Raw genomic sequence first — 22,909 nt, 5'->3', positions numbered from 1 at the left:
AAATTGTTTTTATTACAAATTTTATAAAATTAAGGTAGAAATACTTACAAATGAACACTCCATCTTTTACTAAACTACAAGTTTTTGTCCGTTTTTTATGCCATTCAACTACACAAAGCGGCATTTTTAGGGAGCTCTTTACACGACAATGAAACATCGATTCTATAGCAACAGTTTTTATAAACGCGTTAGATCATTGATCTTTGCCAGAGGGGTAACAGTTAGCGAGGCAGGTCCTGTTATGAATGGTCAAAGTCATCAGCCGATGGACATCCACTGCTGGATATAAGTCTCAAGCCGCCAGCATTCAGCGGCTCCCTGCAACCTGGTTGATGCCTTTCGGTCTATCTAGTGGGAGGTCGACTAACACTGCGCTTTCCGGTGCAGGGTGACCCTTGGGACTCCCAACGTCCATCGGCTCTTCGAACTTTGTGCCCTGCCAAAAAGCTCTGGCTCCAAACTATATTACACAGTAATGAATGGGGTGAGTACACACCCCCGTCGGCCAGCGCGCGCGTGACGCCGCGCTCCCGGGCCGCCAGCACGGCCAGCTCCTGCTGCAAGCGCTCGATCTTCACGCGGTGCGCCGCCACGCTCGCCACGCGGCCTTGCAGCTCTTGCTCCAGACTCTCTAACTCCTTTTTCTGGAAGAATATAAAAAAACTAATTAAAAAGAAAATCAGCCACATCTTAACCCATGTCACACATGAAGGATTATCCATTTTGGGATAGGCGGGAAGAGTGAATTGAAAATTGGAAAAAGGGATCGTTAGTTACCTGTCAAGGACGTCCTTAACCCTACATACAACAGTCACAAGTCCGTGACTCCACTAAAGGTCTCTACCATTCTAGGGTTTATTTTGGTTACAGTGTGATTTGTTAATTAAAATGTCCTGACAAATATTGTGAATCATAACCCTATTCTGGAGTCTACTAAAAATTGTTATTCAAAAAAAAATTCAAACACAGAGGGAGTGCCATGTGATGAACTATCAAAATAGCTAGATGAATGATGCATGGACTTACATGTCTTTCCACAGTCTCTTTGATGCTCCTGGCAGTGTGCGGCTCGCACTGCTGCAGCAGGTGCATCAGGCTCTCCGTGGACGTCTCCGAGGGTGGACTGTCCGGGCTGGGCGTCAGGCTCTGGTGAAAGGCATTAAAGACAGAAAGGCATTAAAGACAATATAATACATCTTAATGTATAAAAGCGAAAGGTCCTTCATCACGATATCTTAAAAACTGCTTGACGTACAAAGTTGGAATTTGGCAGGGAAGTAGCTCATACTTAGTAGACGTCCTCTTAGAACAGATTTTGCGACAGGGCCAGATTAAAGCGATCTAAGGGCGGACAAAGTCGTGGCCGTCCGCTAGTATCGAATAGAGGCATGCGTTGCTTTGCAAAAGTTTTCATGACCTTTTGCAGTTTATTGATATTCGCCAAAGGGACGTAAATCGATTATTATTATTAAAGTACACCCTCTGCTAACCGTAATATTTCTTATTTTGAAGATGTATAAATAACATATTTATGTATCGCCTACTTATGAATAGTATCCCAGCAATAAGGTACTACTGTCCTATTTTTTTGTAAAAAATGAATGACATACCAAAAAAATCATTAATATGTAAAATCCATTATGAATAATCATACGCCAAAACTCATACTTTCAATAAGGTGAATTAGAATCTTCGCAATCTTTATTATTGAATTGTCACCAAAAATACTCAAATATACCAAATTTGAGGCATATAAATTAATGTCTGCAAAACAGGATGGAATAACAAAGCGACAACTAATATAGCTTGAATGCAAGCACTAAGATATCAATAAAAGAAAACCACCTAAAGTAAGGTCAACGAGGCTAGATAAAAAGTATAAGTAATCCTTCAGAAGGTCTACTTTTGGACTGTAGGAATATACGACGGTAGTATACTGTACAATTTGCCTTCGCGAAACATTTCGTAACACGCGCTGGCGTGTATTTAAGGTCTACAAAAGGTCCAAAACTTTTGTATTCGCCTGCCTTTGTTAGCGTTGAATTCATGCTTTAAACCAACTTCAAAAAAGGAAGAAGGTCTCAAATCGACGGAATTTTTTGTAGATTTTTACTTTATAACTACGTCATTTATTAAGCTATTTTGATTTTATTTGTTGCTCATGACAAAAATGCTCGTTCGTTTTCAGTTATATTGATGTATTTTATGTCGCCTCGTTAGCCATACTATATTCTGGCAAGATCGTTGATAACACTCCCATGATATGCGGGCGACATGGGGAAAGACTGCGCGGGCGTGAAATCGTGCGTGCGGGGAAGTGACGAGCATCAGACGTGAGTTTTTCATTCATCGCTACACGCCCCCCACCCCGCGCGGAACATCGGGAGTGTTACGAACGAAGTAGCCAAGCTATAATCACCAAACCTCCGAGACATACCACCACCACCTCCATTAATAGAACCTTTTAAGCCAACACTGACCTCATCGATCTTGCAGCCATTCTGAAGGAGCTCCTGTATCGTCTGGCGCGAGAACTGCTCCAGGTCGTGCTGTTTCCCCCCCAGCTGCCGCCGCAACTCCTCGATCTGGCCTTCTTCCTTCTCAATCTACGGGACACGGGGATAGCAACGTAATACTAAAGTGAAGAAAGGGAGATCTTAACTTCAAGACTTAGCTTTAATTACCAAATTGTCAACACTTAAAAATTTATCTAGTCATTACTACGAGTGGCATATGAATTAAATAACAATTCATTAAATTAAATTAAAGTATGTATGCGTAAAATTAAAATTAAATAATACATAAATAAAATATTGGAAATGTGTTTTAAAAGGGCCCAAAAAAAGTGTATTGTCTGAGATTTTAAAAAGTTTAAAAATAACAATATATCATACAAGCGTAATCAATTTCGAGTTTGAATAGATGAAAGTATTAATTTTGTTTATCCAGATTATATTGTAGTGCAAAAGGTCCAAGTATTTTTTTTAATAATATAGTTTTAAAAAAACCAATCGTGATAATAGTGACATAATTATGATATGGAACATATTTAAGCTGGTCTGATAAAAAAATCAATAACAAAACTCAAAATAAACATTTACACCGCAAATTAATATAAAACGAAAATTACCATACAATATTTTTAGAACTATTTCAAGTGCTAAACTAAAAATATATATTTTACATAATATATATCTCACATTAAATACATTATAATTGGTATATATGATATATGTACATATATATCACTAACAATACTTGAAATTAAAATCTCCACTTTATAAACAAAAGTAAAACATAGCAGTATAAGGAATTCCAACACTAATAACCAAGTTGTCACTACTGATCTAACGCCGGCGGTAAATAGGCCGCAAGTGATTCGATTATGAGAAAATAAAAACAAGTTGATTGTTCGCATGAAAGTGAATGTGCGCTGTGAGCTACCAGTGTAACTAGAATGTGATAAGTGAAAACATAAAGTGAATTGTAAAAGTGAGTCTACGTTTACAAACCAACCGTAATAATCACAGCTGGGCAAATGCCAACCGTAATCCTGGCACTGCCCACAGCTGGATATATTTACGTTTTTTTCCCGTAGAGGCAATTATTTTGCCAATTGTTTATACCTACGTCAACGTGAGGTGACGTCACGAAATAATGATTTCCAAAAGTACATAAAATCATTTAAAAATAGGTCAGAAATAATTTTAAAAAGTCAAATTGATATTTCAATTTATTTATTCTTGATCACTCGCTCATATTTTTATGCGGAAAATAGATAATAATATTAATTAATTCGCTCAAAATTGACAGTGAAATACCAAGTATATCTTACGTTAAGACAAACTGTAACATAAAATAGGTGAAAATGTAAAATATATTCTCAAACTAATGGACGCTAGTTTGAGAATATATTTTACATTTTCGCCAGCAAGTTTGTTCGCATAAAATATTTTTTTTTTGGAGTGTACTCCCTAAGAATAGATTTTTCATATACAGCTCCCGGTATGAAAACAATATAGGCAGCAAATTTCGATGAACGAATGACAGCGTTACGTTTTCATGCGCAACCTAGTCTGCGCACCTTTCACTGTGAGCTGTCACTGGCGTAGTATTGAGACGTACATAGTGTATGCTGCGGGGCAACATACACCTATTTAGACAGTCGATCTGAAAGAATAAACTCCATTCGTGCGTCGGAGCTGACAAAAGCTTTTTTTTTTAGTCCGTAGATTGTTCCGGGAAAAAAGTAGTCTATATTTTGCTCCAAGGTGCAAACTTTATCTCTCAAATTTCGTTGAAATCGGTTCAACGGACAGACAGACTTTCTTTCGCATTTATAATATTGCATATAGATACACATTCTGAGTACACCGTTACGATTATATAATTTTCAGATGAATAGACACGGGTAATTGAATCGAGACACAATAGTAGCGGCGCAGGTGCGTGGGACAATGACACGAGTGATTGCGTCGCGCGTGACGCAATGTCTGTTTGTTTGTTTACGGTGAGTGCACGCTCTTATCTCATTAATGGACTATTTGCTTGTACCGCCCGCACGCTACTATTCCAAATATAAAACATTTTTCAAGTGAAAGTTCCGTATTCGAACGGTTCGATAATTGTTAAAGGATAGTGAATCTTTCTGCATACAAATTTTGTCACGCGTTTGAGAAAAGAAAAATAGAAAATAGATAGAGTCAAAAGTACAAAGTTCATTGCAATAAAATCGGTATAATCGTATAACTAATAATATGTAGAGTTTTAGGATAATTCTTTGTTATTATTATGTTTTTTATGATCAAACAAAAAGTATTCGAATTGAAATCCATCTATAATGGCTTTAGAATGCAATAACTATTTCACCTTCACAGATCTCTTAAACTCAAAAATCTGATAAATAACATAATATCAGCCGAAGGACGTCCACTGCAGGACATAGGCCTTTTGTAACTTCCAAAATTCATGATACTGAGCCACCTGCATCCAGCGAATCCCTGCGACTCGCTTGATGTCTTTAGTCTAACTGGTGTTCTAGTGATAAATATATGTTAAGAGTTCCTCGATTACCAGTGGTATTAACATTCATTAAAGGTATTTGTACGAAGTTGTTGCAACAGTGATGGTATAAATGGTATCTAATGATTTGAGCTCAGTTGTTTGTTAGGCAGCGTGGATACCGTCACGCTGCTAGTGCTAGTGATTTTGTGCAATAATGTTTTGTTGTAATTATTGATAGTGTTTTTAATTATTGATCAGTTGTTTAGTGTGGACATGGAGAACATGCTAGGCAGGGGAAGTGAGTGTCAATGCATTCTAAAGGGATTTCCTAAACCTGCCCCCAAGGTCACAAGTCCTGGGACCTGCTCGAGCTGTTTCCTTTACCACAAAATAATGGTGCAATCACTATCGCTACTACCAGTCACGTCATATATAGTTACATGAAAAGTGTGTCTAACCCGCTGGGATTCATCGTCCAAACAGAAACGTACGTGCCGTCGATATTAATAACTATCAATAGGTCACGGATGTTAATAAAACAATTCAGTATATCTAATATATAAAATTCTCGTGTCGCGGTGTTCGAACTTGAACTCCTCCGAAACGGCTCGACCGATTTTTGTGATCCTTAGCGTGATTGTCGGCCAGGGTGGAGAATCGGCCAACATCTATTTTTCATCCCCCTAAATGTTAGGGGTAGTCCACCCCAAATTTTTTTTTTTTATTTTTTAGGCAAAATTTTTTGTTTTTATTTTTTTATGACACAGCATACAAAAATACATACAACCCTAAATTTTCACCCCTCTACGATCAACCGATTTCGGGTAGGGGTAGGGTAGGGGTAGGGTAGGGGTAGGGTAGGGGTAGGGTAGGGGTAGGGTAGGTTTAGGGGTAGGGTAGGGGTAGGGTAGGGGTAGGGTAGCGGTAGTTGAAAGTTTACATCGAGTTTCACGCGGACGAAGTCGCGGGCATCCGCTAGTCAGTATATAAGAATAAATCATTACATTTTATAAAAAGAAAATGCAAGTATAATTATACCTCTTTATAGAACCAAAAATAGGCCAATGCAGTCAAAATGTTGGCTATTTTACCACAGATCCATTACATAAAAGTGGCGCCATCTAAGCCATGCAAGAGGCAACGATCGGAGCTATAAGGACGTAATCTGAGGGTGACTCGCGCGCTGAGCTCCCGTTGCCGACAGCGCAGCGCGCGGCGCCGCAGCGTCCAGCCGCGCTCCAGCGTGCGCCAGTCGCCTGCCAGTGGCTCACCGTGTCGATGACGTCACGCGCGGCGGCCGCGTGGCGCGTGACGCGCGCGCTGAGCTCTCGTTGCCGACAGCGCAGCGCGCGGCGCCGCAGCGTCCAGCCGCGCTCCAGCGTGCGCCAGTCGCCCGCCAGTGGCTCACCGTGTCGATGACCTCACGCGCGGCGGCCGCGTGGCGCGTGACGCGCGCGCTGAGCTCTCGTTGCCGACAGCGCAGCGCGCGGCGCCGCAGCGTCCAGCCGTGCTCCAGCGTGCGCCAGTCGCCCGCCAGTGGCTCACCGTGTCGATGACGTCACGGCGGCGGCCGCGTGGCGCGTGACGCGCGCGCTGAGCTCTCGTTGCCGACAGCGCAGCGCGCGGCGCCGCAGCGTCCAGCCGCGCCGCAGCGTCCAGCCGCGCTCCAGCGTGCGCCAGTCGCCCGCCAGTGGCTCACCGTGTCGATGACGTCACGGCGGCGGCCGCGTGGCGCGTGACGCGCGCGCTGAGCTCTCGTTGCCGACAGCGCAGCGCGCGGCGCCGCAGCGTCCAGCCGCGCCGCAGCGTCCAGCCGCGCTCCAGCGTGCGCCAGTCGCCCGCCAGTGGCTCACCGTGTCGATGACGTCACGCGCGGCGGCCGCGTGGCGCGTGACGCGCGCGCTGAGCTCCCGTTGCCGACAGCGCAGCGCGCGGCGCCGCAGCGTCCAGCCGCGCTCCAGCGTGCGCCAGTCGCCCGCCAGTGGCTCACCGTGTCGATGACGTCACGCGCGGCGGCCGCGTGGCGCGTGACGCGCGCGCTGAGCTCCCGTTGCCGACAGCGCAGCGCGCGGCGCCGCAGCGTCCAGCCGCGCTCCAGCGTGCGCCAGTCGCCCGCCAGTGGCTCACCGTGTCGATGACGTCACGGCGGCGGCCGCGTGGCGCGTGACGCGCGCGCTGAGCTCTCGTTGCCGACAGCGCAGCGCGCGGCGCCGCAGCGTCCAGCCGCGCCGCAGCGTCCAGCCGCGCTCCAGCGTGCGCCAGTCGCCCGCCAGTGGCTCACCGTGTCGATGACGTCACGCGCGGCGGCCGCGTGGCGCGTGACGCGCGCGCTGAGCTCCCGTTGCCGACAGCGCAGCGCGCGGCGCCGCAGCGTCCAGCCGCGCTCCAGCGTGCGCCAGTCGCCCGCCAGTGGCTCACCGTGTCGATGACGTCACGCGCGGCGGCCGCGTGGCGCGTGACGCGCGCGCTGAGCTCCCGTTGCCGACAGCGCAGCGCGCGGCGCCGCAGCGTCCAGCCGCGCTCCAGCGTGCGCCAGTCGCCCGACAGTCGCCTGCACGCCGACGCGTACTCCTTTTCCATCGCCGACCGCTCCTACATTACAGGATACAATGAAACGGTTGTATAGCACCTTAACTATTAAACAACAGCGACATATTTCCAAAAAACATCCATCCAGATTAATATAAAAAAGTAGTTCGGACTCATGATGCCGGCATCGTTGCAGCTCTTCCTACTGCAGTTACAAGATACAGCTGGAGGCGCTTCAAAGAAAGCGCGTCTAACCTCATCCAGCTGTCGCTGCGCCTGCAGCAGCTGCTCCCGCTCCTGGTGCCAGCGACGTTGCCGCTCCTCCTGCTGCAGCTCGAACTGCTGCCTCTCTCGCTCCAACTCCGCCCGCTGAGCTTCTATACGCTCGCACCTGATCTCGCTTTCCAGGTCCCTAGATCATTAAATTATATACATTGAACTAGTCATCTTACAGTCCTAAACTCATCATACCACTGTAAGCTACTGCTGTCTCTACCCTATCATATGTGCTCTCTGCCCTATGATATGTGCTAAAAGCAAATTATACCTCCGCTCCAAGGTCACTCTCTACAAGACCTGCATCCGTCCAATGTAAGCTGCTTGTACAAATACTTGTTATCGCTTACCCCTATACTGGCGTGCTATATTCTACAAACACATCTCAATTGATAGCCAGAATTTATTTTTACAATGTATATAAGATATTTGTTTACCCTAGGGCCGAATTTCGGTCATAGGTCAGATCTTCCAGTGAGTAAGCCCTAGGGCTCCAAACGCGATGCTTACGACAGCGTAGTGTTGAGGTTCTCGGTGCTGGCGGCCAGGTCGGTGGTGGACCAGGACAGCAGCGACAGGCGCGACAGGTTCATGGCGGACGCGCCCTCCTGCCGCAGCTTGGCGGCCTCCGCCGGGTCGTTGTAGCGGAACATGTTCGTGCGCCCCAGGAGGAGGATGCAGCCTGGAGTGAGGGGAACTACGAGTTAGTGTGGATTTAGGATCACGCTGAACGTCCGCTGATCGTCGGCACCTGACAGCCGAAATAGACAGCGTCTTAGAATATGAAAAGTATAATCTATAATATAAAAATGAATCGCACAATGCGTTGGTAAGCGCATAACTCAACAACGCCTGGATCAATTTGGTCATTTTTTTTAAATGTTCGTTGAAGTTCGGAGAATAATAATTCGAATAATTGCCGGAAAAACCATAAAAATAACCCTTTTCTTTTTCCCATACAAATGTTTTGTAAATAAATAGTCAATTTGAGCTATTGTTATTGTATAACGTCTATATTAATAATAATTAGAAAACGGGGTAGGAGTAGAGTAGGGGTGGTTTGGGGTAGGGTAGGGTAGGAGTGGGGTAGGGTAGGGGTAGGGAAAGGGTAGGGTATGGAAGGTTAGGATAAGGGGTAGGGTAGGGGTAGTTGAAAGTTTACATCGAGTTTCACGCGGACGAAGTCGCGGGCGTCCGCTAGTATGGATATAAAAAAATTTAGTAACTCACCCTGGCTAAGCTTGGCCGGCTTGTCCAGCAGCACGGTGTTGAGCCAGCACTGCGCGCCGGAGGCCGGCGTGATGGTGGCCACCCCCTCCCGCAGCGTCACGCGGCAGTGCAGCGGCAGCACCCCCGCCCCGGTCAGCACTATGTCTGGAGTGGGGGTGAACTCCTCGCTGCCGATCAGTGTTTCCCCTTCCTGAAACATGTAGAATAATTAGCATTGTTGTCAGTGATAAAAATAATTATAATAAACAGAAATATTTTTTCACAGATATGATCTACCGAAGACATCTATATAAAACATCAAAGGATGTCAATGGCCAGCCGAATTGTTGGTTGCTCTAAGCTTGGACTTAGATGATACATGTCAGATCTGTCTGACCGTAAATTTATTCTATTGTCTATGTCAAACTGACAGATTTCCTAGGGATTTGACATGACTTTTACAAATTTTTCATTGAATGGAGCTATCAAAGCTGTCAATCAAGTTACACAATTACCCACTACAGGTCAAGTTTACCTTGAGATGATACAAGGTCACTCCGGTGGACAGCAGGTTATCATCGATGCCAACTAGATGCGGCATGTCGGAGTCGAGCACGACGCCCAAGCCGCTCTTCCTCAGCCCCAAGGCCTTCTGCTCCTGCAGGATCTGCTGCGTCTCCCTCCACTTCTCCGTCCACTTCTCTGTGAGAACTTTCTCTTGCGCCTCCTTCCGCTGGAGGGTAGCCAGCACTGCCGGCTCCATTTCGATTGGATCCTGAAGCGAATTGTAAATAAATAAGTTTTCTTATTACACCCGTCGACTGATCAAGCTAGCAGTATGCCTAAGATACGTCAACGATGTGTTTTAAGACAAAAAACATCGATCTCCTATTAAAAAGGGGATGCACAATCAGCTACCAAAAAACGTCCCCACTCAATGAGTGCCAAACACAACTTCTTGCTCTAAATTTGGAATTTTATTGAAAATTGGACTATAATTAAAGGACTTTAGGTATAATTATCTTTACCAATAATTCTAAAACTGTCAAAGCAAAATTGGCCAGTTTTTAAGTGATGGATTGTGCGTTCTTCTATACTAATATTATAAAGAGGAAAACTTTGTTTGTATGTTTGTTTGATTGTAATGCATAGGCTCAAAAACTGCTGGACCGATTTTAAAAATTCTTTCACCAGAAAAAAATAGGGTTCCGTAAGATATTTGGGTTTTTCGGACACAAGGTGTAAAAAACAACCAGAAAAGTAGGGTCCTACCCTACTTTTCTGGTTGTTTTTTGGTAGAGGTATGCTAGGGGTAGGCTAGGGGTAGGGTAGTGGTAGAATAGGGGTAGTTGAAAGATTACATCGAGTTTCAGGCGGACGAAGTCGCGGGCGTCGGCTAGTTTATTATAAGAGGTCAATGATGAGAATATAAAATAGTTGGTATTCACCGTGTTGTGCGATATCTGCGCGCGCAGCTTGTCGATCTCCTCGCGCAGCTCGCGGATGAGCTTGACGTTGGGGTCCTCGTTGATGGTGGGCTTGTTGATGATGTTCTTGGCGCGGTTGGCGTACCGTAACGTCGACAGCGTCTCGCCGTAGTTGCAGTCCGCTGGCGATATCTACAACAATTATTATTAATTAGCAAATTAAGCTACAAGAGTTATTTGATATATCTTTTACTTAAATAAAACATTAACAATTTATTAAATTATAATTTAAAGTAACATTTAAAGTAGATTTATTTCTGAAACAAGATTTTTATGTTTTTATTCGTCATCGCTTGACTGCGATCTCATTTGTATCATTCTAAAATGGTATAATAAATAAGAGCTGTCATTAAAGTAATATGTCATTAATAAGCAATGTAAGGTACATTTTCTCATATCACCTAAACATGAATTCATATTAAAAAATTAAATAAAGAAGGCTTACCGCAGCAATCATGATAGTTTTAGAATTTCCGCCAAGCGAATCCTTTAGTAGCCATGTTAGCACAGAATCTCGATATGGAATGAAGACATTCTTCTTGTTTTTTGCATTGCGACCTAGAGAAAACCAAACAATATATTAAAAAATACTAAATCTATCAATTTAACATCTTTAAATAAAAAGTGATTTATGAGATTACCTTGGGGGACTCCTTTTGGTGCAAACACAAAAGAAAATATAAATAACCTTCATAACAAATATTTCTATTGTTTTCAAATACGAGTTTTTTTTTAATCCATGACAAAGATTGTGTATAATTTACATGATTTTTACTAAAGTTTAACATTATCAAAAGCTTGCATCGAATCAAACAAAACATACTGTGATACTTTTGTATGTAATGTTAATTTGTAATGTAAGTAATTAATATACTATAATAAATACTTTAAGATAAAATATTATTTACCATTAAATGAAACTTCCAATAGAAAACAATTAACTACTACTTAGGTTTCGTTCTTAACTTTCCCAAGTGTTCGAGTCTTCATACAATAAAATAGCTTAAAAGGCATTGTGATGTGTGCTACAATTATTTTTTCTTTCAATTAAATTAGCGTTTAACTTTTTAAAATATGTGTACAGTATCAAAGGCTTGTCTCAAATCAAAACAACTCACTGTCAATAACTTGGGTGGCCTCTGCTAGCGCGGATATCACGGAGCCGAGTGTCACCAGCGACTTGTTGATGTGTGCTCCTTCAACCAACCGCTGACCAGTGGCGCCGGTAGCGTCGGCTCTTTCGCTGTTGAAATGTTTACTTGTTACGATAGGCCGCCAACTCGCAGTAGAGACTGGTGGGTTCACACTTCATATTGCCCTTTCTTATAAGGAGGAAGGCCTAGCCCTGCAGCAGGTCTTAAAAATAAGATGATAATGATGATGATGACAATTATGATGCATTAAGTACTGTTTGCCACGTGCGTTTGTGGAACACTGAGCACACGAAAGATTTATAATTGAAGGATATAATGACACGAGACGAAAATAATGACGTCATGGACGTTTGAATAACTACTTCAGTCAAAATCTACACAAAAACCAATAAATCCAATAAATATTATGCATCTCTGATTTTTTTAGAATATTTTTTGGACCCAACAGGGCTGTGTACACTCCAAGTTTGCAACTTTCGAAAAAGTTTTGGAAAATACACACGAAAAACCACGAAATTTTTGAACTACATTCAGATTCTTTTATATTACATTTTTCATAACTTTATACATTTTTAACAACATTTTTATGACAAAATTAAACGAACAAGAGCTCTGATATTTCAATTATTTAGCAAATTATAAATTAAAGAGATGTAAAAATTTGTGACTGCAACATTGTAGGTCAATATGAACGAAGTATTTATATTTAGCTCAAGCTCGTGGTTCGAACCCCGCACCGTTGGTCTATTGTCGTGCCCACTTCTAAAAAACACAGTCTTTCCATATATAAAAAAATACATATAAAAAAAAGATACGGCAAACATTCTTTTAAAAATATCAGTTGTGAGTTCACCTGCCGGCCAGGTCGACGAGGTGCACCTTGGAGACGGTCTCGCTGGGCATGTTGTTGTGGCGCAGGTAGCTGGCCTGCACGAACGTGATGGTGAAGATGGCGTGCGAGCGCGACGACACGTCGTTCATCTGCGTCGACGCCGTCGTGCGCTGCAGGTTGCCGCGGTGCATGCACTCCTGGTACACACACCACATTATTATCGTTGAATGAAAAGCTTTTTCAGAATACATATCACACAACATCATCATCATCATCGTCATCGTCGCCGTCGTCGTCGTCGTCGTCGTCGTCGTCGTCGTCGTCGTCGTCGTCGTCGTCGTCATCGTCATCGTCATCGTCATCGTCATCGTCATCGTCATCGTCATCGTCATCGTCATCGTCATCGTCATCGTCATCGTCATCGTCATCGTCACCGTCACCGTCACCGGGGAGGATCATAACGAATAGCAGCGCAAGAAGTGTGGCGGGACCATTGAGCCAATTTATGCAGAATAGATAAATGATATTTAAAATCAAGTGGTAACCAAATAGGACAACTTTCAGGGGTCATTTTTGCTATCGGACGCACTGAATTCTGGAAGATGGCTTGGAAACGCCCCCACCATGATTTGCTACTCTATTACACACTCGCCATTCACAAAGTTTAAGCAATGGTCATGAATAAATATTTTGTTCTTCGGACTATTAAGATAAATATAATGGCGACCTCGCATCGGAAAGCAGTCTTGGTTGATTCCTCACTAGATGAGCTGACGATATTAACAAGACGTAGGGAGCTGTAGTTTGTTCAGAAGTCCCTACACATCAGTAGTAAGAATACAGGATTATTACAGCAAAATTAAAAAGGAATTTGCAATTCTGACAAACCTGTATATCATCATAATCTGACACCAGATGTCTCGACAGATCCTGCACGTAGGGTCCCAACTTCGGATGCTCCCGGACACGCAGAGAGTGTCCGGCGTCAGTGGCCAATAGATCCTTGACTCTCTCGTTGTAGATCTCGAGGTAGCTGACTTCAGTGCGGTAGGACGCCCCGGACTCCTTCCCTGCCGCTACCCGGGAGAACAGTTGCCGACATATCCTGGGTATCAGACCTTGGGAGTCCTTGAAAATAAAAAAAAAAACACGCCAATTTATCCTTACACTGTGTGTTAGGTTATTTGTCTGCGATGAACTCTTAACTTAACCGCGTCCATCACTGCAAGCAGTTTGCAAGGGAAGTTTTAATTTCAATACATACTAGTCACAATTTTTTAATTATTAGTTTATTTTTTTTAATTTTAGTACGTTTCCACTCTTAAAGGTAACCTAAATTTACTCCAAACCGGTGGTAGATTGACTAGTCTTTGCAAACAAACAAACCTGTCGTTTTAAAAGTGCCTACTTAAATTAATTAATTTTGATTTATTTACTTTCTGATGAATAAATGACATAAATCAACTTGTATAACGCATATAGGTACCAAGCGTTTCCCACAACATTTTAATAAATTAACAACATTTGCATAAATATTTATTAAACATGCTACAAATATTAATGAGTGTGAACATATATTAGCTGGGTCCACATCAAGCACATATCTTGTATTTTAAAGCTAATAACTAAAGTGGTTCAGTGAAAAAAGAGTTTTATTTTTCTTAAGAAATATTTGCTATATCTTTTCATTCCATTCTCCTCTAATTAATGCCTATGTTACATCAGCAGCCATATGGATTGTAATTCGTATGGATTTTTGTTTGCTGCAAACAGTGTAATTATAAATTAATGTATATGTTATTTATTATCCTTGAAAGATAGAGTTTGAACGGTATTTCTGCATAGCGTCACTTTAGATAATTATTATAATTTATAATTAACGTAGGTAAAAATAGCAAATTAATTGAAAATAAACCCAACATTTTGTAACAATGGAATTGAACTACCATATAATTTTGCTAACATTTTAGTAAAAATTGTAGAAAGCATTGTATTATTTTGATGAACATTTTAAATGTGAATAATGAGTTACTTTCTTTATTAAAATTTCATATAAAGCTATCATCAAAAACAAACAAGTTGCCGCGCGAAGCTTTTATTAGAAGAGCATATGTGGACCCGGCTACAAAGCTTGTGACTCAGACGCGACCAAATCTTCGATCTCATTTACGTCAAATTATCGGACTAGTTTCTATTTTTACCGGTGTATTTCTCATTTCGGTGTCAGGTACAGACAGTGTTATACGTAAGACACTAACGGCCAAGGTCGATCGGTTTTACCTACGCGTGCAAATGCACGGAATTAGGCGGTCAGATAATCTTGTCTTCAATTTAAATAAAGTTTTACGATTCTATCACACGCACATATAAATCACAAGGTAGATGTTTAAAGGGAATGCCCACCCCGGCCCAGGACTACTCTAATAACCCGGCAATCTACTTATATCTACATCTTGATATTTCTACTTTAATAATGAAATCATTACTTCATCAAATAAAAGTTTGCTACAATGTTTTACGACTTTTTTAATTTGTCCACAACGTCAACAAGCTAAGATCGTTGACCACACAGCCTGAGTTTAAATTAAATTTAACATTTTAGCGGTCTTCTGCTATTCTTCATATTTCTTGTCCCTTAGCTACAATCCCACTTAACTGCTACAACTTGTTAACAACTACAATAAAGTGTATACGGCTATAATCTGGCAAGTTCGTTGATAACACTCCATGATATGCGGGCGACGGGGGGAAAGACGCGGGTGTGAAATCGTGCGTGCGGGGAAGTGACGTGTATCAGTCGTGGGTTTTTCATTCGTCGCTACACGCCGCCCCCCCCCCACGCGTCACGCGCATCATCTGGAGTGTTACGAACGAAGTTGCCGAGATATATCTATTTCATTGCGTTGGTACGAAAGAGATGGGAATGGAACAACTCCGCCGCCATCGGACGACTATTTGTCTATTTACCTTCGCTTGGTCGCATTATAGCCCCACTGGAGTCTTTTTTTATCTTTATAACCTATCCTTTGACTATCTCACCTGATGATAAGTGATGGCGCAATCTAAGATGGAAACGGACTAACTTGTTCGGAGGGGGATGAAAATCCACACCCCTTGCTATGTCACCACGACATTGTACCGGAACGCTAAATCGCTTGGCGATACGCCTTTGCCGATAGCCTAACTAGCCACGGCCGAAACCCCCAGCCAGACCTGAGCAATTACGAAAACCTCAATCGGCCCAGCCACCCAGGGCGTCCGTCTAGTAAATCTACTGCGCAAGGCCGTCTAAAATCTAACTAATATTATAAAGTTGAAGAGTTTGTTTGATTGAACGCGCTAATCTCAGGAACTACCGGTCCGATTTGAAAAATTCTTTCAGTGTTAGATAGCCCATTTATCGAGGAAGGCTATAGGCTACATGTAATCCCCATACTTCAACGGGAACGGGAACCACGCGGGAGAAACCGCGCTGCGTCAGCTAGTCTAGGATAAGTGTCAACGTACCGGCGATCCCATCATGGTGAATGTCTTCCCGCTGCCGGTCTGTCCGTACGCGAACACGCACGCGTTGTAGCCCTCGAACGCGCTGTCTATCACGTCCAGGCCCAGGTCCGCGAAAACCTGCAATTAAACAAAAAAAAAAATAAATAAAAAAAAAAAAAACCTGCAATGCCATTCACCATTAACCCATATTCGGCTCATTGTTGAGCACAAGAATCCTGTCAGAAGACGAAGAATTATTAAAAGTTAAGGATTTCTTATAAAAATTAAATAATCATGTATTCATATTTTCGAAAAGTTAAAAAACGCTGTCATCCATTTTGTGACGTCACAATGTTACTTGATGTACTTCTGTCAAACGCTTTGTTTGCAAAAGATTTGTAAATGTGACGTCATGAAACAGCTGAAATATAGACCATCATGACCGACAGGCGTTTTGGCTCGTATTGTCAAAAAATATTTTAAACTTAATATTTTCATGTGATAACTCAGTGGATATGACCTCTGCCTCCGATTCTGGAGGGTGCGGGTTCGAATCCGGTCCGGGGCATGCAACTCCAACTTTTCAGTTGTGTGCATTTTAAGAAATTAAATATCACGTGTCTCAGACGGTGAAGGAAACCTGCATACCAAATATTAATTTTCTTAATTATCTGCGTGTGTGTAGTCTGCCAATCCGCTTTGGGCCAGCGTGGTGGACTATTGGCCTAACCCCTCTTATTCTGAGAGGAGACTCGAGCCCAGCAGTGAGCCGAATATGGGTTGATAACATAATATTTTCATGTAATCACTTCTCAAAAAAATATGATACTTTTTTCAATCTAGTAAAACGATAATGAACAATTTTAGATTGTAGAATTTCTTGCCGGTTCTTCTCAGCAGACCCAGTCTTCCGAACTGGTGGTATAATCTTTATAAATAGTCAATTGACGTATCAAAAGTGCTTGTAAACGGAGCCTACTTGAAGTAAATGAATTTTTAGGACCATTTAAAAAAAAGTGTCAACTAGCCTATTATGAAATATCATAACCCTATTGTGTGCATTTCTATTTTCATCACATAGCTTCCAAAATTGTTTACATATCCATAAACTTTGAAGCGACAAAGATCCTGACACACAAAAACTTAAGGATTCATCAAACTAGCATATCATATAAAAGTTTAAAAATTTTTAAACACACTGTTTTTATGGTAAAACCACATAAAACCTTACAAAGATATGCAAACAAATGCTAATAGTTTTCCTCATTCTATTTTGGGTCGCGCAAAGTCCCCGTCATGAGTTTTAATACGTCACAATCACAGCGAAAACCGCAAACCGTTGTATTTTCGGTTAATTGCCTTTTTATAGTGAGTTTCTCTCTGAGAGGTAATTAGAAAGGTTTTCAGCAAAGCTTGCTTTTCCTTGTAGCTTCTATGACGTCACTTACATCTTGAATGAACATCGAGGCCGGATATTGGCGAGATGCACTCAATGATATTTTATACTATAGATATGTTAAGTGCCTAAAAAATCACCGCAAAAAGTGATCCGAATTTAGCTACTCCACTGAGCGCACGATTTTGTGTTTATACGATACGATACGTGCGATGTGGATATGTGGACGCCTACTTTAAGATGGAAGCTTACTTGGTACTTACAAGTTTATTCTAATACCCATACCCCTGATAGTCTTAACGCGGCATCAGAGCTACACCCAGGACCTCAATCGATCAATCAATCAATTAATGTGGAATTTCAATCGTCCACAGAGGTCCTGGGTTCCGGTACGATTTCGCGTAGTATATTAGTGCTGACTACTAAAGTGTTTTTCAGACAGCATGGGTACGATGACAGTACATAATACGTACTATTATCGTGAATCGCGGCAAACTTTCAAGAGTGAAACTAACTGTCACCCGCACCATTCTACATGAAACGAACTGTATTTAAGTCAGCCATTGACGATCAATTGTTCTCTCGTTTCTGCAGCGCAAACGGCAGCGAAGACGTTGCATAAGTCGAGCCGTCTTGCACGCAGTGACCAATACACGATCAGTTATAGTCGTGGGTGCTGCAGAAACGTGAGAATAATTGATCGTCAATGGCGTGCATTAGAGGACGTTGAAATGTCTGTAAATGGGTCTAAAATCATGTGAATAGGACTTGTATTGGTCACAGTAATAGCTATAAGGTCAAAGTATAATGCAGTGACGTAATGCACTGCAATGTCTGCTAGATATGAGTCAACATTTAAATGGAGGACTTAATTTTTGGACTGACCAGTATTATATTTGGTTTGATGTCCTTATCATTATTTATTTTTATTCATTTATTTATTTATTTATTTGTAACGCCAACAATGACAGCAGAAAACATTATATATAAGTGAGTTACAAAATTCTTGAACTACATTCATATTGGATAGTGGCTATAAAATCAATTATAATAAAGCTAGCTCAAAGGTACCTAAGAGAATCAAATCGGCTTTCATCTTCACACGGTAATGGAATAATAACTTGTAAATTATTATTACTATTTTTTTTAAAAGAATAATATGACATATCTGTGCTAATATTATAAAGCTGAAGAGTTTGTTTGTATGTTTGATTTAACGCGCTAATCTCAGGAACTACTGGTCCGATTTAAAAAACTCTTTCAGTGTTAGATAGCCCATTTATCGAGGAAGGCTATAGGCTATATATTATCTCTGTATTCCTACGGGAACGGGAACCACGTGGGTGAAACCGCGCGGCGTCAGCTAGTCTTTTAAATATGACCAATATTCCCCTTTCCTCCAATTAGTCGGAAAAAACTGTAATAGGAGTGGGCACGACAATAGACCAACGGGGCGGGGATCGAACCACCACCCCTCTGTGATAAGTCCGACCGCTCTAACCGTTGAGCTATTGAGGCTTATTAATTTAGGCTCATTGAGGCTTATTATTAGGGAAATTAATTAATATTGCAAACTAGCGACACCCGCAACTCTGTTCGCATGAAATTCTGTTTTTTAACCGACTTCAAAAGCAAGGAGGAGGTTCTCAATCTATATTTTTAGTGGTAAATGAATTGTTAAAAAAGGTGCAGTAGATCCACAGATAACCCTACAACATCACTAACTTTACCTCTTTACAATATTATTATAGAGTAGATATATAGGTATAGATTAGCAGAACGGAAATCATACCCTGCGATTCGTACATGACAGCGATACCCGCACATTACATTGTTAACACAATAGCTGTCCGATTGCAATCAACAGATTCACATAAACGTAACCTTCATACCAAGGGCATGTGATCGTGAAAGGAACGGCTGTATGCGCTTTATCAGAGAAAACTGTTTCACTTCCACGGTGAAATCTATATTTTAATAACTAGCTGACGCAGCGCGAATTCACCCGCGTGGTTCCCGTGTGGTGTACAGGAATAATATATAGCCTATAGTCTTCCTGGATAAATGGGCTATCTAACACTGAAAGAATTTTTCAAATCAGAGCAGTAATTCCTGAGATTAGCGCGTTCAATCAAACAAACAAACTCTTCAGCTTTATAATATTAGTATAGATAAGCTTGCTACCATACATTAGTGATGGTAGGCAATCATAGAGCTTGCACCGTGGTTGCTCAAGGAGGAGGTTTTACGTGTCCAGACCCTCCACCATCCAAGTATAAAGCGTTTTTAGACAAATTTCGACGGCCTCCATGGCGCAGTGGTACTCATATATATGCACGGCGTAATTCTAAAACTAAATTAAATAAGATTTCTTTCTGTCTATTTGAGGATGCATAATATTATGATAATCTCATAATCGTCATAAAGTCTAGTCGTCATTAAGCCTGGGTACCTTTATAACTATTTAATTTAACATAGGCGTCACGGGTAAAGTCACCTAGCGGGCGATGGAGCTATGCTTGGAGTTTCTCTGTGTGATCGAATCAGATATGAGGAGATCCGCAGAAGAACCAAAATCACTGACATAGTTCAGCGAGTCGCGAAGCTGAAGTGGCAATGGGCAGGGCACATAATTCGAAGAGCCAATGGACGTTGGGTCCTAAGGTGCTGGAATGGCAACCCCGCATCGAAAAGCTCTGTGTTGGTCGACCGCGAAACCTCACTAGTCGCTGGATGCTGGCAGCTTGCGACTGTTTGTTCAGAAGTCCATGCAAGAGGCCTATGTCCAGCAGTGGACGTCCATCGGCTGATGATGATGATGTCACGGGTAAAAGCTATCTCGTGTTGTCTACATAGTACATACCACCTGAAGACCTATTTCATCTCCTATATCAAACGATTTAGTTAGATAATTGAGTGATATGACTCAAGAGCGAGATTTGAGGCCTTTGATCTTATACGATCTGGAGCACCGACTGATTGATAAGTGCGCATTGTATACGCTCGGCCAGATAACTCCAATTATTCTGATATATAGGAGTACGTGCATCTAAAATTGTTTTTGTTTTGCAATCTAGATTATATGGATAAAATATAAATAAAATCAATTAATGATGATCGATTGTTATGTGTAAGATTGAATGTGACTCAGCGCGGATTACATTTATAGTAGCACTAGCTAACGTCGCGCGATTTCACCTGCGTGGTTCGCGTAGGAATATGGGGATAATCTATAGCCTTCCCCGATAAATGAATGGTTATCTAACACTGAAAGAATTTATCAAATCGGATCTGTAGTTCCTGAGATTAGCGCATTCATTCAAACAAACAAACAAACTCTTCAGCTTTATAATATTAGTATAGATTAGGATTATTTACAGACGTCACAGCCTAGTGGATATGACCTTTGTTTCAATTCGGAGGGCGTTGGTTCTAATCCGGTCCGGGGCGATTCGGAGGGCGTTCAAATCTGGTCCGTGACCCCCCCTTACAACTTTTCACTGATGTGCATTTTAAGTAATTAAATATGACGTGTCTCAAACGGTGAAGGAAAAACATAGTGAGAAAACCTGCACACCTCAGAATTTTCTTAAATCTCTACGTGTGTAAAGTCTCCCAATCCGCATTTGGCCACATCGGCCCACTCATTCTATACTAATATTATAAAGAAGAAAGATATAATTGTTTGTTTGTTTGAATTGAATAGGCTTCGAAAGCACTGAAACGATTTGAAAAATTCTTTTACTGTTGTGAAGCTACACTATCCAAGAGTGCTATAGGCTATATTTTATCCCCGTATTCCTACGGGAACGAGAACTATGCTGGAAAAACTGCGAGACGACGTCTGTTATTAATAAAATCAAGATAGTAGCTCGTATTCCACACAAAAACACTTCGCAGTATTGCTATGCTCTTGCCCGAGCGCAGTTTCTTGCAACAAAAACGTGGTTTTTATGTAAATTTCGATGTTCATAATAGCGAGCAGTTTTTACTGGGCACCGTGATAAAAGGCACCTGTAGATCGACACAATAGGAGATGTTTACAAAGAGATGTTAGTAATTTGGTTTGCTTTAGGGTTACCGGCTCGTCTATTCACTATTTTGGTCTTTATTATCAACCTATTAAATTAAAAATAAAATCGATTAAGGAAATTGTATGATATCCACCAGTAAGCACCGGATGATGATGTTACATAGTATGTCAATTTCGTATGTTTCAACTGGCATACGTCAAGATAGTAAATTAGCCTGCAGGTTGATAGTTCGATTGTTTTAAGCTTTATTAAGCCAATAGTTAGTCTATGTGTCCTTGAATCACGGTCCAGGGTTCGAGTCCAGAGTCGGCCTAGAAAGTGCTGAGACACTTGGATATTTTAACGGTTCATTCATCAATCCTTGTCCCAGTAATGTATGGTAAACATTTAGAATTTAGTCACAGTTGACGCGTGATCATGACGCATGTGTCACAGTTGACACGCGTGATTATGACGCACGTGTGACGCGTGACGTCACGACACTGACCTGCTCCTGCGAGGCGTAGTGCGGGTCGGCGCTGTCGTACGACCAGTACGAGTGGTCGAACGTGAAGTCCTTGTACTTCTCCCGGCTGGCATCATTTTCTTTGCTATTCTGCGGATTTAAACCATGTTTATACACCATTTACCCACATCACACAGAAGGACCAAAGTCACCGACATAGCTCAACGAGTTGCGAAGCTGAAGTGGCAATGAGCGGGACACATAGTTCGAAGAGCCGATGGACGTTGGGGTCCCAAAGCTCTGGAATGGCGACCCCGCACACGTAAGTGCAGTGTTGGCCGACCCCCCACCATGTGGACTGACGACATCAATCGAGTTGCAGGGATTCGCTGGATGCAGGTGGCTCAGTATCGTGATGTTTGGAAGTCCCTACAAAAGGCTTATGTCCTGCAGTGGACGTCCATCGGCTGATATGATGATGATGATGATAATGATGATTATACACCATTTAGTGAAATGCTGACCCCGCACAGGAAAGCGCAGTGTTGGTCGACCCCTCACTAGGCGGACTGAGGACATCAAGCGGGTTGCAGGGAGCCGCTGGCTGCTGGCGGCTCGAGACCGTTGTTTTTGGGAGTCTATGCTAGAGGCCTATGTCCAGCAGTGGACGTCCATCGGCTGATAATGATGATGATAATGATGATGACACCATTTTTACAATCGCATTGCAAGACACTGAGTATAGGTATCCATCCCTATGTCATTGATATCCCTAGGACTCGTACGAAGCGATTTGCTTCTTCGTTTCTTATACCTACTAGGGGTATGGACCTCTCTCCCGAAGTCATTGTTTTCTAATTCTTACAACCTGGGCATCTTTGATATGAGAGTGAATAGGCATCTTCTGGTAAGCGCGTTCCACCTAAGGCACTTTTTGGCTGGTGGCAGGCTTCGGCCGTGGCTAGTAAAGACATATCGCCAAGCGATTTAGCGTTCCGGTACGATATCGTGTAAAAACCTTAAAGAGATGTGTATTTTCATCCTACTCCTAACAAGT

The 22,909-nt window shown here is 42.2% G+C and overlaps 1 protein-coding gene across 1 annotated transcript in view; it reads right to left on the bottom strand.

Annotated features, from left to right (window-relative positions):
• The window catches only part of LOC112054716 (kinesin-like protein Klp98A), a 49,546-nt gene that overhangs the window by 22,058 nt on the left and 4,579 nt on the right, over positions 1-22,909 (bottom strand). Inside the window, exons 3-17 of the mRNA XM_052888076.1 lie at positions 21,895-22,002; positions 15,999-16,115; positions 13,380-13,619; positions 12,513-12,688; positions 11,624-11,748; positions 10,951-11,063; positions 10,467-10,637; positions 9,554-9,793; positions 9,040-9,229; positions 8,320-8,491; positions 7,789-7,945; positions 7,423-7,596; positions 2,481-2,606; positions 1,027-1,146; positions 497-644 (exon numbers count right to left, since the gene is read on the bottom strand). Of these exons, the coding sequence (XP_052744036.1) occupies positions 497-644; positions 1,027-1,146; positions 2,481-2,606; positions 7,423-7,596; positions 7,789-7,945; positions 8,320-8,491; positions 9,040-9,229; positions 9,554-9,793; positions 10,467-10,637; positions 10,951-11,063; positions 11,624-11,748; positions 12,513-12,688; positions 13,380-13,619; positions 15,999-16,115; positions 21,895-22,002 (2,377 nt within the window). The remainder of the gene's footprint in view (positions 1-496; positions 645-1,026; positions 1,147-2,480; positions 2,607-7,422; positions 7,597-7,788; positions 7,946-8,319; positions 8,492-9,039; positions 9,230-9,553; positions 9,794-10,466; positions 10,638-10,950; positions 11,064-11,623; positions 11,749-12,512; positions 12,689-13,379; positions 13,620-15,998; positions 16,116-21,894; positions 22,003-22,909) is intronic.

This window comes from Bicyclus anynana, chromosome 21 (genome assembly GCF_947172395.1).
Source record: "Bicyclus anynana chromosome 21, ilBicAnyn1.1, whole genome shotgun sequence".
Lineage (NCBI taxonomy): Eukaryota > Metazoa > Arthropoda > Insecta > Lepidoptera > Nymphalidae > Bicyclus > Bicyclus anynana.
The sequence above is the reverse complement of the archived record's forward strand: the minus strand, read 5'-3'. Positions and strand labels throughout refer to the sequence as shown.